The sequence below is a fragment of the Stegastes partitus genome, unplaced genomic scaffold (genome assembly GCF_000690725.1).
Source record: "Stegastes partitus isolate 25-593 unplaced genomic scaffold, Stegastes_partitus-1.0.2 Scaffold1157, whole genome shotgun sequence".
NCBI classification, from domain to species: domain Eukaryota; kingdom Metazoa; phylum Chordata; class Actinopteri; family Pomacentridae; genus Stegastes; species Stegastes partitus.
The window spans coordinates 115816-131647 of NW_007578888.1; the positions used below are offsets into that span (position 1 = coordinate 115816).

Sequence of the window (15832 nt, forward strand, 5' to 3'; positions counted from 1 at the left end):
AGCCGGCGCTTTTCTTCAAAACATCCATCTGAGTCGCTGAATTACAGTTTTGTAAGTCACAGATACGCTTTTACATTTCCTAGGAGCACTAAAAAAAACGCTTATATACGGGAGATATTATAGTGCATGGTCATAAGATTAGCTGCTGTTTATTTACGTCGTTTTAACTGTTGCATGTGGTATGGTGCCAAACAGTTTAGCCTAGCCGAAGCTACACACAGCAACATACAAGTTCTGTACACTTTCCCGTAAATCTTTTGAGCCAGAGGTTTGCTCCTGACTTGAATATCAACATGGTATCCGAGCTGTATTAAAACAGAAATGCTAGCTAGCGTAATTTTTTTTTTTTTTTTTACCATTTATCCATTGGAGTTTCAGAGGTTTTTCATAGGGGTGGCCAGATGGAGTCACTGTGACTCTGGCGGTGACGCAAGCCAAAACTGAACTTCAGATACTCTATCAAACTGCTGTAGGCTTAAGAATAAAGGAATCACATGTACTTTGGTTTCTTATATTTTGGTTAATGTTACTCTATCTGATGGTTATAAACTAATACAGTTGGCATTTTGGTTGTTCAGCCTTTTTTAAACATGCATTAGTTGTCATTAATCTGACAGCAACTGAATGTGTCAGCATCATGTCTGAACAAAATTATAAATTGTAACATTCTGTCCATGTGTCCTGATAATTTATCTAATTACAGCAACTTATGGTTAAATAAAAATGTGTATTTCTGTGTTTTTATTCATTGGCAACCCGATGCTAATATTTGGTTGTTACTGTAATGATAAGAGAGGTCACATTATACAACAGAGGTGCACATGCATTTATCTTTACGTGTCTGAAATTAGAGCTGCTGTCTTCATGTTTTTGCCCGTTACCTGGACTGGTAACAGGTTTTTATTAATCTCTGTGTTCTTATTTCAGCGCTACAATGCCTCTGTCCACCCAGTCTCAGAGCGATGACGAACAGTATGTTTTAGTCGCCAGTCTGGATAACGCTCGCCATCTCTCCAACATACTGAAAGCCATCACCTTCAAAGACCATGCGATCTTCACTGCTACACCAAACGGCCTAAAGGTCACTGTTGAGGACTCCAAATGTCTGCAAGCCAATGCCTTCATCCAGGTGTGTTTTGCTTGTTATTTTTATTTTTTACAAAAACAGAGGAGGTAAACCACTTGAATGAGCACAGTTTTGATGTTTTACAAAAGGTATGAAGTGTGTCAGAAAAGTTCCAGCACTGGTGTCAGTGAAGATATATTTCAAATACAAACTACAAACCACAAGTTTTCCCCTTCGAAGTAATCCCCCTGGAGTCTAACGCACTTTTCCAGCCTTCTCTGCCACGCCGCCATGCACTCCTGGAAAGGTTCTTCCAAGACCCTCTGTCGTCACAGCCATCTTGATGTTGTCCACGTCTTCAAAACGGGTCCCCTTGATGACCCCCTTGAGCTTGGGGAAGTCAGGTGCCAGGTGGGGTGAGTAGGGAGGTTGCTCCAGCACGGCGATGTTCTTCTCAGCCAGGAACTGTCGGATGCTCAGGGCATTGTGAGCAGGCGCATTGTAATGGTGAAGCAGCCACAACTTGTCCTGCCACAACTCTCGCCTCTTCTCGTGCACTGAATGAAGCAAACGCTGCAGGATCTCTTAGTAGACGTGCTGGTTGATCGTCTGAAGGGGAAAACTCATAGTTTGCAGTTTGGGTTTGAAATATATCTTTTGTGACACCACATATCTCGTATACTGACCCAAAAGTTATATTTTTTCATTCCAGGCTGAGATCTTTCAAGAATACACCATAAAGGAAGATTTGGTGGGTTTTCAGATCAACCTCACTGTTCTGCTGGACTGCCTGAATATCTTTGGTGGAAGCACAGTTCCAGGTGAAAAAAATATGGAAAATGGGCAAATAAATAAAACCAGATTTTTTTTTTCTCATAGTTGGATTAATATCCACCTGTCACATTACTCAACATGTTTAATACCTCCTCCATATGATGTTGCAGGAGTATCAACAGCCTTGCGGATGTGCTACCGGGGGTACGGTTACCCTCTGACACTGTTCCTGGAGGAGGCTGGTGTGGTGACTGTTTGCAAGATTAACACACAAGAACCAGAAGAACCAATTGACTTTGAGTTCTGCAGCAGCAATGTCACGAACAAGGTTTGCTTTACTGTTTTTATATAATAAAACTGGAATATTAAAAATCCACAAAAAAATTGAATGACAAAAACAAATATTAAACTAACATGAACCAGTCTTTTTAGAAGCTTTATGTTAACAGAAATATATATATTTTTTGGTTGTGATGGTTTCCTTGCTTCTCAAATACTTTAGTAATAGATGTATATGGCAATGTCTGTGGCTGTTACATAAAAACGTTACCATAATTCACTACTAATCATGTACCTCTGTCTCTTTTCAAAGGTGATCTTACAGTCAGAGAGTCTGAAGGAAGCCTTCTCTGAACTGGACATGACCAGTGAGGTGCTACAGATCACCATGTCCCCCAGTCAGCCATACTTCAGGTGTGCTGTCAGAACTTCACCACCTGTTCTGCTGTACAGTACTGGTTTGTGATGATGTTGCTGAAAAGAAAGACCGTTAACGTCCTCTCAATAACTAAACTGCCAGTTATTTCATACACTTTCTTTAGCCTTTTTTGTTTGATTTTCGGTGACAAAAATCAGGTCCAACACACCATCAGCACTTGTGCTACAGTTAATGCATAGCTTAAGTTCAGTGCAGTGACCTTCTGCGGGAAATTTGTCATAACAAAATGTAGATTTTCAGGAAAATGACCATTAATTAGCAGCGTGTCACAACTTCTTTTTGTTGCCCCGAATCATTCTCCTCACCTGTCCCATTACAAATACTGAAAGATTAATGAATTCTTGAATTCTACAAATATTGTCCACAGATAGCTCTTACTACCTTTGAATTCATCCTTCTTTCATTTGTTCTACTCTTCAGGTTGTCTACGTTTGGAAACTCTGGAAATGCCCATTATGATTATTCAAAAGACTCAGACATGATGGAGCTGTTCCGATGCACCAAGACACAAACCAACAGGTGAGCGCAGAATCACAAAAAGACGTGTGCAATATTAAGATTAAAGAGAAATAAAACGGCAGGAGAACTGGAGATGGTAACACAATGACCAAAAGTTAAGAGTGACAGACACAAAGTAGTGGATGAATTTGGGGTATTTATTTTCTTAACGCCTGCTGAAGACCTTCAACTTGTGATGACTAAGCTTTAGGATCGAGCATGATCTACAGACATGAGGTTTATGACATGTTGGATTCTTTATAAATATTACAGAAGTTGTCCAAAGTTATAGCAGAACTTCTTCCTCATAAGATTCTCAATAATGATATTGCAAATCTGGAACAGCCTGGACCTTACTATTTAGAATAATATCATGTGCTATCTCTCTGATGTGTTGTAGATCTATGTGCCTCTAAGTAACTCTGTTTAAATGCTTGGTTAAATTTTATTCTGCCCTCTTAGCTTCTCAAAGTGCATTTTTGCACTGACCAACTGGAATGCTTGATTCTACTTATTTGTTCTAATCATGTGAGCTCCACTGTGCCATGTACAGTATTTGTCCTTATTAGCCAGAGTGTGTCCCTGTGAGCTCTGATGGACGTCCTCACACCTCCAAGCCTGAACGGGCACATTTGTGACAGTGTGGCACTGATTGGAAACACTTCACATTCAGCACTTTTCTACTCACCAGTGCTGTCAATATTGGGAGAGAGCTTATGAATTGTTCTTCCATACCTCTACACACCGTTGTTTGACCCTAAATGGTGGCAAATAAACTAAATAAGCATCATTAATTGGACCCCTCCTCAGGACTGTGTCAGCATAGATCCTAATCAGAGGTCTAATCAGCCAAAAGAAGTTGAGGGATGTGATTGTGTGTGGAGGGCCTTTGTATAATTTCACTGGAATTGAGTTACGTTCAACTGCAGTGGCGCAATTAACTTTTCAGCCCCTTTGAGACTCCTTTCTTTAAAATCTGACAGCTTATATTTTAAATCATGCAGCTCTATACTACAATAGAGTTGATTTGGCAGGAAACACAATTAAAGGTAATTAATACCATTAACAATAGCTCTGTTCCATCAACATGCCTGTGAGCTGGACAACCTAAACAACATGCAGCCTTTAGTAGTTTTATTTACACCTGTCTTTCCAGTGATTTCATGTCAAAATGTCTGCTACAAAACACTGAGGAATACTGTCACTGTGTCTGTCTGTAATGAGTTTTATTAAAGCACCACATTCGTTGTTGTCCTCTCTGTAAACTCTGACAGATACAAGATGTCCCTACTGAAGCCGTCCACCAAGGCCTTGGCTTTGTCCTGTAAAGTCTCTGTACGGACAGACGGCAGGGGTTTCCTCTCTCTGCAGTACCTGGTCAGGAACGATGATGGACAGATCTGCTTTGTAGAATATTACTGCTGTCCAGACGAGGAGGTGGAGGAAGACTGAAGACAGCCAGTGAGATTGGACTTTTAGGAAGCACCTTAACTTCAGTGGCGGCCAGTTGTTTTGACTGAGCACGATAACAAGAAGACGAACTCGACCAGAGGAGCCAGTAGGTTGAAGAAAAACAGCTGGACTTGTGGGCATAATCACAACGGTGGGAGAAGCAGCAGTTTTGCAAAATCAACTGGTTGATCAATATAATGTCACCTGTCTGATCTAGTTATGAATGTGTGTAGTTACACCACTATCAACGTTTTCTGAATTTGTCAGTTTCATGAACTTGGATATGAAAAATGACAGCATTGTTTGTAACTACGGAGACGCAGCTGTTTTAAGTCACTCAGTATGTTTTCTGTGACAAAGTTAACAGCTCAGTTGGTCATGATGTCTGGGCTTACAGGGCATATCCATTCTCATCTTTTAACACCTGCAGTGAGCTTGCTGACTGCCCATAAATAAGACATGGCACACTGATAGTTTACTCCAGGTGTCTAGTGAAGCTTGTGTTCAGTAAATCTACTCCACTGACCTGATTTCTATACACACTGCCACGATTGTCCCTCATGTTGAATCTGCTACCCGACACCTTTCAGAGACATTTGTTTGGAGCATACATCACATGATACTGACAGCAAGTTGAAATCGTTTTATTTCCATGACATAGAAAACAATTGTACTCACTGAAACTCAATAAACAAGTTTTTTTTTTTAATGGAATATTTTCTTTTTTATAAAAGGATGGGCATATATTGTTTGCAGCATTGTATCATTCATGACTGACGTCCAGCTACAATCTGCACAATCCTCATGTTGAGGGAAAAGAAAAACATCAGTCCACAAATTGTGGCAACACACACTCAACGCAACATGTTCATAACAAAGACTTTCTCTACAACAGCCAAGTATGTGGTAGGAAAACTCTTGACCTGACTGCAATGTTGTTTTCCCACATTTCTTTTTCAGATATTATTGAATCATGGCAGCCGTAAGGCATGCACGCAGCTTCATCCGGTCCATCCAGTTACCTGCGTCCCATCTGCATCCTTTGTCTTTTGAAAGCTTTCTGTTTTTTCTTCACCACTTTTGGCTCCGGTGCTTCTGTCTGGATGTGAACAGGCTTCTCCTCTGCTGGTGTTAGGAAGACGTCAGCTGTAACGTCGTTGTCCACATTCTCCTTCACTTCTGCCCTCTTCAGTTTGTGCAGCTCCTTCACCATCTGCTTCTCGCGTACTTTGGCTGCTGCCGCCAGTCGGAGCTCTCGCCGGTGCTGTTGGTGAACAAAAAGAAACGTGACCAACATAAGAAACGTGTGATGTCTCAGGCATATTAAATGTGATCCGATAACATCACATGCTTATAAATTCTAACGACCATGCACTGGATTTTTACCATGTTGGGAGACTGGAAATCTGGGTTTTCATAAAGCGTCGGCCCTCCAAAGCTCCCCTGGAAGATCTTGATGAGGTTGAGAACGAAGCGAGGCCCGATCTCCACTATTGAGGCATCCTCTTCAATTATCTACACATAGAGTGGATAGAGGAATAAAAATGAAAACGTTCTTCTCAAAGAAACTAAATATCTGATAACTCCTGGATGTGATGATGAAGTGTGGTGAAGTCTTGCCTGGTAGTTTCTAAACCATATTCTGTTGTCTGCGATGCTGAATGTGAAGACGTGGTCCACAAAAGGCTGACTCTTAGGGTGATAGCGTGGAGTGGAGAAAGTCTACAACGAGAAAACTCAATAAATATTTCCTCGAAGTTGAAAAGACAAGTTGTTCAAATTTCCAAACAAAGTAAAGCAAAAGCTGCGTCTAAACAATGATCAAAATACACAGCCCATATCATTGTGCCCTAAGGTGAACACTTCACACTTGAAATAACATTGCACTTTACATTTTTCATCTAAACGTGGACAGAAGTTATTGTTTGTTAGTCTGATACAACAGGTACAGTCAGTACTTATGTCTGCACCATGTCAGGGATCTTGTACATTAAAAACACACCTGGATGAAGAGCTCTTTCAGTAAAGCATAGTGAGGCTCCTTGTCAAATTTCTGTGGGATGAACACAAAGTAATAGAAGAACTTAAAGTTAGAATTGATCATATTTAAATGACATAAAGGCATATTTTCTACAAGCAAACAACAAAGAAAGCAAATCTGTTCATTACTCAGCCTTAGAAATCACTGCAAATATCTGGTCTAACCATCGTTGTGGCACATAGCTGCTTTTATCAACAAATCCTGACTAGAATTTGCATTAATGATACAATGAATCAACACAAAGTCTTCATTTCTTTCATTTCTGGCCTGTGATACTCACAGGATCGAATGAGAGCAGCGGTCTGGATCCTTTGAGGCAGTTTCCTGTCATTTTGAGTTCAGCCAGAGTATGAACTGTGGGGGAAACAATAAATAAATAAATAAATTCCAACACATGACAGATGTCCACGCATTTAAAAATGGAGGAGAGAAGTAACTCACTGTTCTGAACCAGAAACTTTGCAGAAGGTCCGTGAGGGCTGTTTGAAATCCTGCAAGGCAAAAACATTGTTGAATCTACTTTAGATTTTGCTTTTCAACACTGACTCAGCAGGCTTTAGGGTCAGATGATCAAATACTCACCACATATAGAGGTCCTGCTTCTTCTTGGCCTCAAAGAAGAGGCATTTGTTGCAGTTTTTGATTTCACACACCTGCAAAACAACGTTGATCTTAAGCTCTGCTATAAAATATATATGATTATATAAGAACGTGTATAAAACAACAGACTCACCTCATTAACAACAAACAACTTGTCCTTTCTGTCCATTTTGGTATCTAGGCAGAGGATGGTGTTATTATTATTTTACAGCTCTCCTTAACATACAATACAGATATTCATTTGTAAGAACATGTGTGACACAAACCTTCCTTTGAATGAGGCATCATGGTCTTCAGGTCTTTCATCAGGTGTCTCGTCCTGAAGTTGATCCCTCTTGAGGAGAAAATGAGAACTCTTTCCTTGTTGGTCCACTTGCCCTGTTCAAGAAAATGTATCTTATAAAATCAAACCTTTATTGTTACAGAGTAAAAAACATTTCCCATGTAGCATTGTAATAACATCCAGCCAATCACATTGTGTTTGATCAGCCTTAGTGGTGAAATCAGACTGAGAATAATGACATTTAACGAGTTTCTCTGTAATATACTATATACTAAATGACAGCACTCAGGGTATTTGTTGTAGCTACATGTTGTTAGCAGTTTTAGTACAAGAATGACAACATTTAAAGTAAAGAAAATAAACCCTTGGTGTGTTTGTGAACTGGAGTTAGCCGGCTAGCTAACTAACTTCCCTGCTCGGTAAGAAGCTCGCACGCTTACCTTGGACACCGGTGGTGGGATTGTGACTTCATTTCTACTCTCCTGTCCGGCTTCATCTGGCGTTTGTCCTCCGTCTGCGACAAATTTAGCTTTTTTAGCCTTTTTATTAGCAGAGCCCTGTCCTCCACGTTTTCTCTTGAACGCCGACATGTTTGTACGCAGACGCAACTCTCGCGTGACCTGAAGTCAAACAACACAGGCGGGCGGAGCGGAGACAGAGACCCCTGGCGGCGGGAGGTGGAACTGCAGACATTAGCCGCTAGACTCGGAACTGGTGATGTGTCTGTATTTTCAGCACTTTTATTCGAATGCGTAAACTTTTCAACTACGAATACCTCTGTACGCATTGACAACTCCCTTCACACATTGACAAATACAGACAGACAACTCTCCATACGCATTGACAAATAGTTTTGCTACAATAATGCCCCCACACATTATAGCTTCATAGTTAAACTAAGTAACTAACAATGAGTGACAAACAGTTCATTCACGTTTTTAATTCAACAACTGAAACCTTTTACATCAAAACTAAACATCCTTCTTTCTTCCTTCCTTTCTTTCTTTCTTTCTTTCTTTCTTTCTTTCTTTTGTATCAAAAATGATTTGAAATAAAATGAGAGCACTCTACATCAGATTCCTAAATGGTCCACAGTCCTTTGTTTTATGAATAGTAGAAAATAAATAAACAAGCTATAGAACATTTATTGTAATCCTACAATGTCTTATTTATATTGTATTTTTAATTTAGGTCACTTGTTTCTTCAGTTTTATTTAGTGTGTTGTTTATACTTAGATAAAAGCTTGAATACATGCATACAGTTTGTGTTACTGTATGAAATTGGTCAGGGCCGGCCCTGACACACACACAAACAAAACATGACTTAAAATTAAAGTAAACAGAGATATATGTTACTAGGATAAACGATAATCAACACTTTTCTCTCTGTGTATGAAATGTGACAATTTCTTTTACTCATAATCATATTTAAGTAATAAATTATCTGTATAGCACATTTCAAACTAAAGCCATTCAGCCAAAGTGCTTTCCAGAATAGAAATAAGATCATAAGACAATTTGAAGAAGGAGGCAACTGGCTGCCTCTCGTCAGCCACGATAGTATCGGCCTTCATCATAACCCGGCATTCATAAATACAATCTAGGCTGGGTAGTGTTGTTACTGTCTTTCTTACAGACTTCCTCTGTGCTTCAGAAGCATTTCCAAACCAACAAATAATGCAAAATGTCAAGACACTTTCAATAAAAGCACAGTAAAACATGTGGGCCATTTTGCAGTTTTCATTAAAAGATGAAAGTTTCTTTAAAAAATATAATGTATATTACAATCTGACGAAACTCTGCTTTAAACAGTTGGTTCAGTTCTTAACATGAGTCTTTGCACATATGTACAACCCTCAGAACAGGCTACGGCTTGATAGGCTTTTCTTCTTGGCGCACTTCAATGGTCAGATCAAGAGATATAAAAATGAAGAGAGAAAATGCGATTTCTAAGCCACATTGTGCTTTATGTATCTTTAGTTCCTTAGTTGTTTAAATGTGTTTTACTTTTGTCACATGTCAGTGTGCCTTCTTGGCCGGGTTTCACTTAAAAACAAGAGTTTTATCTCAAAAAATCTTAAGGTTGGATAAATACATATATATGTAGTATTTAATGTACTGATTTACAATTTATTGAATTAAGTACAAGCAAACATAGGGTAATTTAGATTCAACCTGGAGCTGTTGGCCATTTCCATAATTCCTCTCACATCACATCCTTCTGAAGACAGACTTTATATGGACATGTTTTTGAGAAATATTTAACATTAGCTTTTTAAAGGTCCTCAAAAGTCCTCAAATTTTTTCGATCCAAGGAAGTAACCTTTGCACATGCAACAAGATGCAAGTTTTCCAGCCACCACTAGAGAGCATCATGGGATAACTAATGACAGTAAGGTCGTGTACTGCTGAATATTACAGAGATTCATTATAACGGAGATGTTTGGCAGTTAAGGTGTGTTGTAAGTTATCGTCTTTATTATCAGACGGGAATGTAGGCATGAAGTGATGATGGACAACAAGCAACCAGTAAAGTAAATATACATTTTTAGTGATTATTTTCAAAATACAAAACTAGACACAAAAATAATCACTTAAAAATGACCTTGGATTACGATGTTAGGAAAAATAATGCCAAATGTGAGGGAGAAATTGAAATATTTTGTCCTATTTAACGTCCATCTTTGATCGTTTGTTGTTTGATTGTTGATTACCCCTAAAATAAACTTACAGGGCATCAAAGTGTCACATTTTTCCCATTAAAATAACCTCCTCCTGCCTGGAAATGACTTCGATGTAACCCTGGACAGTTGCTTCCTCCAAAATATGCAGAATTTTGTGTCTCTGTCCCTCTCTTCACTCCTCATTTGATGCAGCTTGATATCACTTATGACCACTCTGAGGAGGAAAAAAAATACAGAAAGTCTCACTGTTACTACAGATTCAAGGTAGATATGCCTCGGTGCTGACTGCTTATTTTGCTCATGATGTGTCTTCGCGAATATTAAAAAGAAAAAGAAAAAAACATTGTATGGACATGTTAACCAGATAAAAATGTTGATTTCCACTGGAGGGGGTCTTTACAGGGACTAATTGGATGGAAATCTCTGCCCTCAGTTAACTAATGAATAGATGTATGAATGGGAAGAAGTTTTATGAAGTGCATTAATACGCTTGCTCAGCTGCAGCCTTGAGAGTAAAGGCCAAAACCCAAATTGGACGTAAAATGTAAAACATCCTGATTTAATAGATGGGTGCAAAGTGGGGGCAACTGCTGAGAAGCATATAAAATAGCAAAACTAGTCATGTCTTGTCCAGGAGAGAAATGAAATGGGCCTTAAAGCCAACAGTTGGTGTAAAATGCGAGAAAGTGAATTTAAAATGTGGAATTACTGATGTAGGAATGTTTCTAAACTGAAGTCTTTACCTAAATTAGTGCAATAATTAAAAACAAATCTATCAACAGATCAAATTTGAACTATAGAGGGCAACAAATATCTCTTGCAGCTTCGAGTTTGCTGAAATTTTAAAGGAAAGAAGAGCAAGTCTCGCGAGATTAAGCGGCATCCCACCAGACAGGACACAGCTAACAGTGACAAGAAGCGTCGTGAAGTAACTTAAGGAATTAAAGCTGTTGTCAGCGACAAAGAACAGTGTATAGGTTTGAATATGTAAGGTCCAAACATCACAACATTGTCGCTACCACTTAAGAAGTCTGTTTGTTTTTAGAGATAAAGCAGAGATGCTGGCCGGTCGCTAGCATACTGTAGCTAGCTAGATGCTAAAGTGAGCCTAGCCTGAGAAAACGTTTGCATTCTTATTGTTTACCTTGAGAGTCGAGTTGCTTTAACGATGAAGTGTCACTATGAAGTGTTAGGCGTGAAACGGGACGCTGGAGACGGTGATTTGAAGAAAGCTTACCGTAAATTAGCCTTGAAATGGCATCCAGGTAAGTTGAATTAGAAACCTTGTGGGGGGAGAACAGTCCCCTGATGTGAAGATGTCAGAATTTCACTACAGTAAAGTCCAAAATCAGCCTCGATAAATTCAGCTAATACCAGTTGCTAGCAATGCTAAGGTGTGGCAGGGAAGATCTGGTCTATTATGTGCCACATGCAATAGTTTTTAGCTTACTTTGGGATGGTAAGGGGGTTTTGTAAAGGTATCTTTAAAGTCTGAAAGGTTCAAACAGACTCTAGCACAAAGTTTAACTTGCAAACTTTCTTTCTTATTGCAATTGCCTCAGGGTCTTTTTATATGCCATGTAAATGACCCCTACAAGAGTTACTAACATGTAAATATGCAGTAACATTTATGATTATGGCTCTGTACAGTGTTTTCTAACTTTCTGTATGTTATTTAAACTGTCTGCCAGTAGAAGGGGGTTTTGGGATTATTGCATTACACTAGCACTTATTGGATAGGATAGTTAGTTTATTGATCCTTTTACAGGAAATTACTTTGTTACAGTGGCTACATTAAAAAACACAGACAATCCCACAAGACACCTGTCACTGAAGGCACACATGAAATATAAAACAAAATATACAATATAAAATAAAAATAAGATAAATAAATAGGTACTCAGTGTGCAAATGTTACCCTGTGCAAAGATGGATTTTAAAAACATGTGTACATAAAGTGTCATAGTTATGCAGCCATGTGGGTTTTTTTTTGTTTTTGTTTTGGCCTTTTTGCCTTTATTAGATAGGACAGTTGAGAGAGAGAGACAGGAAAGTGGGGGAGGGGAATGGGGGAAGGGGTTGCAGCAAAGGGCCATGAGCAGGATTCGAACCCATGGCTGCTGCATCGGGGACTACAGCCCCTGTACATGGGTCACCAGCTCAACCAGGTGATCTATAGCAGCACCCAGCCATGTGGCTTTTATTGCACATTATGAAGTCTGATGTCAGCTGGCAGGAAGGACCTCCTGCTGGGTTCAGTCTTGCATTTTGGAGGAATCAGTCTGACTGATAGTGCTCTGCCCAGACACCTCCATGACATGTAGGGGGTGGGCTTCATTGCTCACAATAGAGTCTTCAGCTTCCTGAGCATTCTCCCCCCGGCCACCTGCTGAACTGTGTCCACTTCAACCCCAATGATAAGGCTCGCCTTCTTTATCAGTGTATTGAGTCTGTTTCTGTCTGCAGTGCGAGCCCCCTCCCCCCAACACTGAAGAAAAGTGCACTGGCCACAACAGTCTGGTAGAAGGAGCACAAAAGAGGCTTGCAGATGTTTATTGAGCTCAGCCTTCTTAAGAAGTACAGTCTGCTCTGTCCCTTCTTGTACACTGCCTCCAAGTGGCTGGAACAGTCCAGCTTGTTGTCCAGCTGTACTCCCCGGTATCTATAGCTGGAGACAACTTCCACCTCTGTGCCCCTACTGGATCCAGTTTTGGCCTCTTCCTCCTAAAGTCCACTAGCATTTCCTTGGTCTTGGAAATGTTAAGCTGAAGGTGGTTGAGGTTGCACCAGTCCACAAAGTCCCTGACCATGCCCCTGTATTCCACCTCACACTCCCCCTTAATACAACCGACAACTGCTGAATCATCAGAAAATTTCTGGAGAAAGCAACTGTCTGAGTTATGTTGGAAGTCAGATGTAAAAAGTGTGATTTGTGGCAGAGTTAGACCCACACTCTATATAGGATTTCCTCTCTTTGCACCAAACCGTTTGCCTGATGAAGCTCTAACACCAAAATGTCATGGATAAATATATCTTTGCAAGTGTGACGGTGTGCAGGAGCCTATCTGAAACTTTGAGATATGTTCATCCCTCTCATATGCATTCATCTCATGAAAAAAGATGTGTGAAGAGTTTCTTTGTTTAAGTTTAAAGTTCTACAAAAATATATAATTAGAACGTGCATAACATTCTATATAGCACATCTGGTACCCCACAAGTCATATAATGTCTTATAAGATTGTTAGGATTCAGTGTTTGAGACTTTTTATCTGTTGGTCTTTGTATTATTATGTTATGTCACTAACTTGGACCCTAAAAAGCCATCAGGAAAAGTGTTCACTCTTCTATGACTGTGGTTTTCCTCTGAAATTTCCAGATAAAAACTTGGACAATGCTGAGGAGGCGGCGGAGCAGTTCAAACTGATTCAGGCAGCTTATGATGTCCTGAGTGATCCACAGGAGAGAGCCTGGTGGGTATCTCATCACTATCTATTCAAAAATGGTGACTCTCAGCAGCAGCAGGGCTGTGATTACAAAGCTCTTCCTGGCTAAAATATCTTTGTTGGTTTACGTACAAGCCATGTGCAGTAAATATGTCTTATTGATTGTGCCTCTTCCTGTGTGGCAGGTATAACAATCACAGGGAGGCTCTGCTGAAGGGAGGGCTGAGTGGCGACTATGAAGATGACAGCGTCGATCTGTTGCAGTACTTCACGGTCACCTGCTACTCTGGCTTTGGAGATGACGAGAAGGTATGTGTCTTTTGGGGGGTTTTTTTGGTCATGTGTACAAGAATAAAGTAGCTTGGTATGCACAAGCAGTTGCTTCAAACCTTTAAGCAGATCAGACCTTTTTATTCCTCCTTTAGACAAAGAAAAACAGGTTACATGATATCTTGCCAATGTTTCCAAAAGTGGAGGTTTTTAAAGTCACATGAAATAAACTAGTTAGTGCTGTTAATACCTGTCTCATCCGATACACTGTCTCATCTGATGCTCCTTTGTGAGAGAGGACAAAGCAGGCTAAACTCAAATGTGAACATTCTACTTGATGCTATCTTGCAAGTGCTTGGATGTAAACACGATTTCTTAATGTACCAATCACTCACGATTACTGAACATGCCTGAGTGAAACCACTGCACTCCTTATTATATTGTTGCTAGCCGATTTAAGTAGGAAAGACAACACAGAAGTATAAATCAAAGCCGCCTGCGGTTGCATAACTCTAACATGCGTCATGAAAAATTCTATTTGCCTCTCAGAACACTAAATTTCTCATTTGCTATTTCCTCTTTCTATCCACTCTCTCACCCCAGGGCTTTTACACAGTTTACAGGAATGTTTTTGAGTCCATTGTTAAGGAGGAGATGGAAAACAGCAAAGTGGAAGACGAGGAAGAGGACGAGGAGTTTCCTCCCTTTGGAGACTCTGAGAGTGATTATGATACCGTAAGCCACACCCACATTTCAAATTGTTTGTATCAAGTTTACGCCTCTGATTGATGCAGAGAAACTGCTTGATTTTTTTTATCCTGAACTATTTTAACTAAGTGAAAACAAAATGTGACTGAAATATTACTAGTGAACCAGTAAAGTAGGATCTCTGCTAGGTTAACTTAATCAGTCTCTATTTCCATATCACAGGTAGTGCATGTGTTTTACGGCTACTGGCAGAGCTTTTGCACTCGCAAAAACTTTGCATGGAAGGAGGAATATGACACGAGGCAGGCCTCCAACCGCTGGGAGAAGAGGGCCATGGAGAAGGAAAACAAGAAGACCAGAGACAAGGCTCGAAAGGAGCGCAACGACCTGGTGCGACAGCTAGTGGCTTTTGTTCGCAAGCGTGACCGCCGTGTGCAGGCCCACAGGAAGCTGGTCGAGGAACAGAACGCCGAGAAGATCAAGAAGGGGGAGGAACTGAGACGGAAACAGAAGCTCAGCCAGGCCAAGTGAGTAGAGAATGGATAGCGGGGGATAGATGTGACTTCTTTTTCTCTGTTTCTGCATCATACACATTTTTAATGTCCATCCAAGGCTGGCGGAGGAGTACAAGGAGCAGAGCTGGGCGGCCATGTCTGAACTTGAAAAGGAGCTGCAGCAGATGGAAGCTCAGTACGGAGAGCAATTTGGAGATGCATCTGAGAGTGAGGAGGAAGAGCTCGATATGGACGCTCAGGAGAAGAACGGTGAAGAAGGAGGTGAGTGAGATTTTAGCTTCATTTCTCCGTTGCTTCATCACTATGTAATGTGCAGCCACTCAAAAACGTTACCAGTAATAACCTTTACCAGACAAAACGTGGCCCAATTAGGACCTAGAACCAAGTTAATCATTGCAAAGGTAGCCTAGTTTTTAATTTTTATTTTATTTACTAAATTTTAATCATATAAATATGTTTTCATACATTAATTCTTTTTTGGTGCATTTTTGCATTCACAGAATCGGAGCAGCCTGATGGAGACGACCTGATGATTGATGAATATGATGATCTCTACTGCCCAGCATGTGACAAATCCTTCAAATCAGATAAAGCGTGAGTGCTCGTTTCTGTCTTCTTACGCCAATTTTCATCCTAATTTTACTTGCTAAGCTATGAATAATTAGAGTAAGATTTAAGCAGCACAGGGACAAGAGTTTAAAGACTCTAAATCCGGCAATGCTGTCACAACACTAGATTTCTGTAGGCAGTAAAAGTCATACACGGCTTATTTGTATTCAC

At 40.1% G+C, this 15832-nt stretch overlaps 3 protein-coding genes across 4 annotated transcripts in view; 2 read left to right on the forward strand and 1 right to left on the reverse strand.

The window, feature by feature from the left end:
* The first annotated feature begins 41 nt into the window (after positions 1-41).
* On the forward strand, positions 42-5215 carry rad1 (RAD1 homolog (S. pombe)). Its single transcript, XM_008296845.1, has 7 exons — positions 42-51; positions 928-1129; positions 1779-1887; positions 2011-2168; positions 2433-2533; positions 2979-3077; positions 4331-5215. Exons 2-7 carry the CDS (start codon positions 935-937, stop codon positions 4506-4508), a joined length of 840 nt encoding a protein of 279 aa, XP_008295067.1. The 5' UTR covers positions 42-51; positions 928-934; the 3' UTR covers positions 4509-5215.
* On the reverse strand, positions 5137-8053 carry bxdc2 (brix domain containing 2). Its single transcript, XM_008296844.1, has 10 exons — positions 7873-8053; positions 7416-7527; positions 7283-7326; positions 7132-7202; positions 6991-7040; positions 6830-6903; positions 6511-6561; positions 6129-6230; positions 5895-6023; positions 5137-5772 (listed from the first exon to the last, which is right to left on the reverse strand). Exons 1-10 carry the CDS (start codon positions 8020-8022, stop codon positions 5527-5529), a joined length of 1029 nt encoding a protein of 342 aa, XP_008295066.1. The 5' UTR covers positions 8023-8053; the 3' UTR covers positions 5137-5526.
* Positions 8054-10976: 2923 nt separating this feature from the next.
* dnajc21 (DnaJ heat shock protein family (Hsp40) member C21) overlaps positions 10977-15832 on the forward strand; it is a 9287-nt gene continuing 4431 nt past the window's right edge. For both annotated transcript variants that reach the window (XM_008296846.1, XM_008296848.1), the window contains exons 1-7: positions 10977-11381; positions 13493-13586; positions 13745-13868; positions 14433-14564; positions 14760-15064; positions 15150-15313; positions 15553-15646. In XM_008296846.1, coding sequence (XP_008295068.1) covers positions 11285-11381; positions 13493-13586; positions 13745-13868; positions 14433-14564; positions 14760-15064; positions 15150-15313; positions 15553-15646 — 1010 coding nt within the window. In that variant the 5' untranslated portion in view covers positions 10977-11284. The remainder of the gene's footprint in view (positions 11382-13492; positions 13587-13744; positions 13869-14432; positions 14565-14759; positions 15065-15149; positions 15314-15552; positions 15647-15832) is intronic.

Bases quoted from the DNA above. Each gene is read 5' to 3' on its own strand.
- rad1 (XM_008296845.1), top strand. From the start codon at position 935: ATGCCTCTGTCCACCCAGTCTCAGAGCGATGACGAACAGTATGTTTTA. The intron at 1,888-2,010 runs GTGAAAAAAATA...ATGATGTTGCAG, and splicing joins TGGTGGAAGCACAGTTCCAG to GAGTATCAACAGCCTTGCGG. The intron at 2,169-2,432 runs GTTTGCTTTACT...CTCTTTTCAAAG, and splicing joins GCAGCAATGTCACGAACAAG to GTGATCTTACAGTCAGAGAG.
- bxdc2 (XM_008296844.1), bottom strand. From the start codon at position 8,022: ATGTCGGCGTTCAAGAGAAAACGTGGAGGACAGGGCTCTGCTAATAAA. The intron at 7,327-7,415 runs GTTTGTGTCACA...TCCTCTGCCTAG, and splicing joins GATGCCTCATTCAAAGGAAG to ATACCAAAATGGACAGAAAG. The intron at 7,203-7,282 runs GTGAGTCTGTTG...GTTGTTTTGCAG, and splicing joins AGTTGTTTGTTGTTAATGAG to GTGTGTGAAATCAAAAACTG.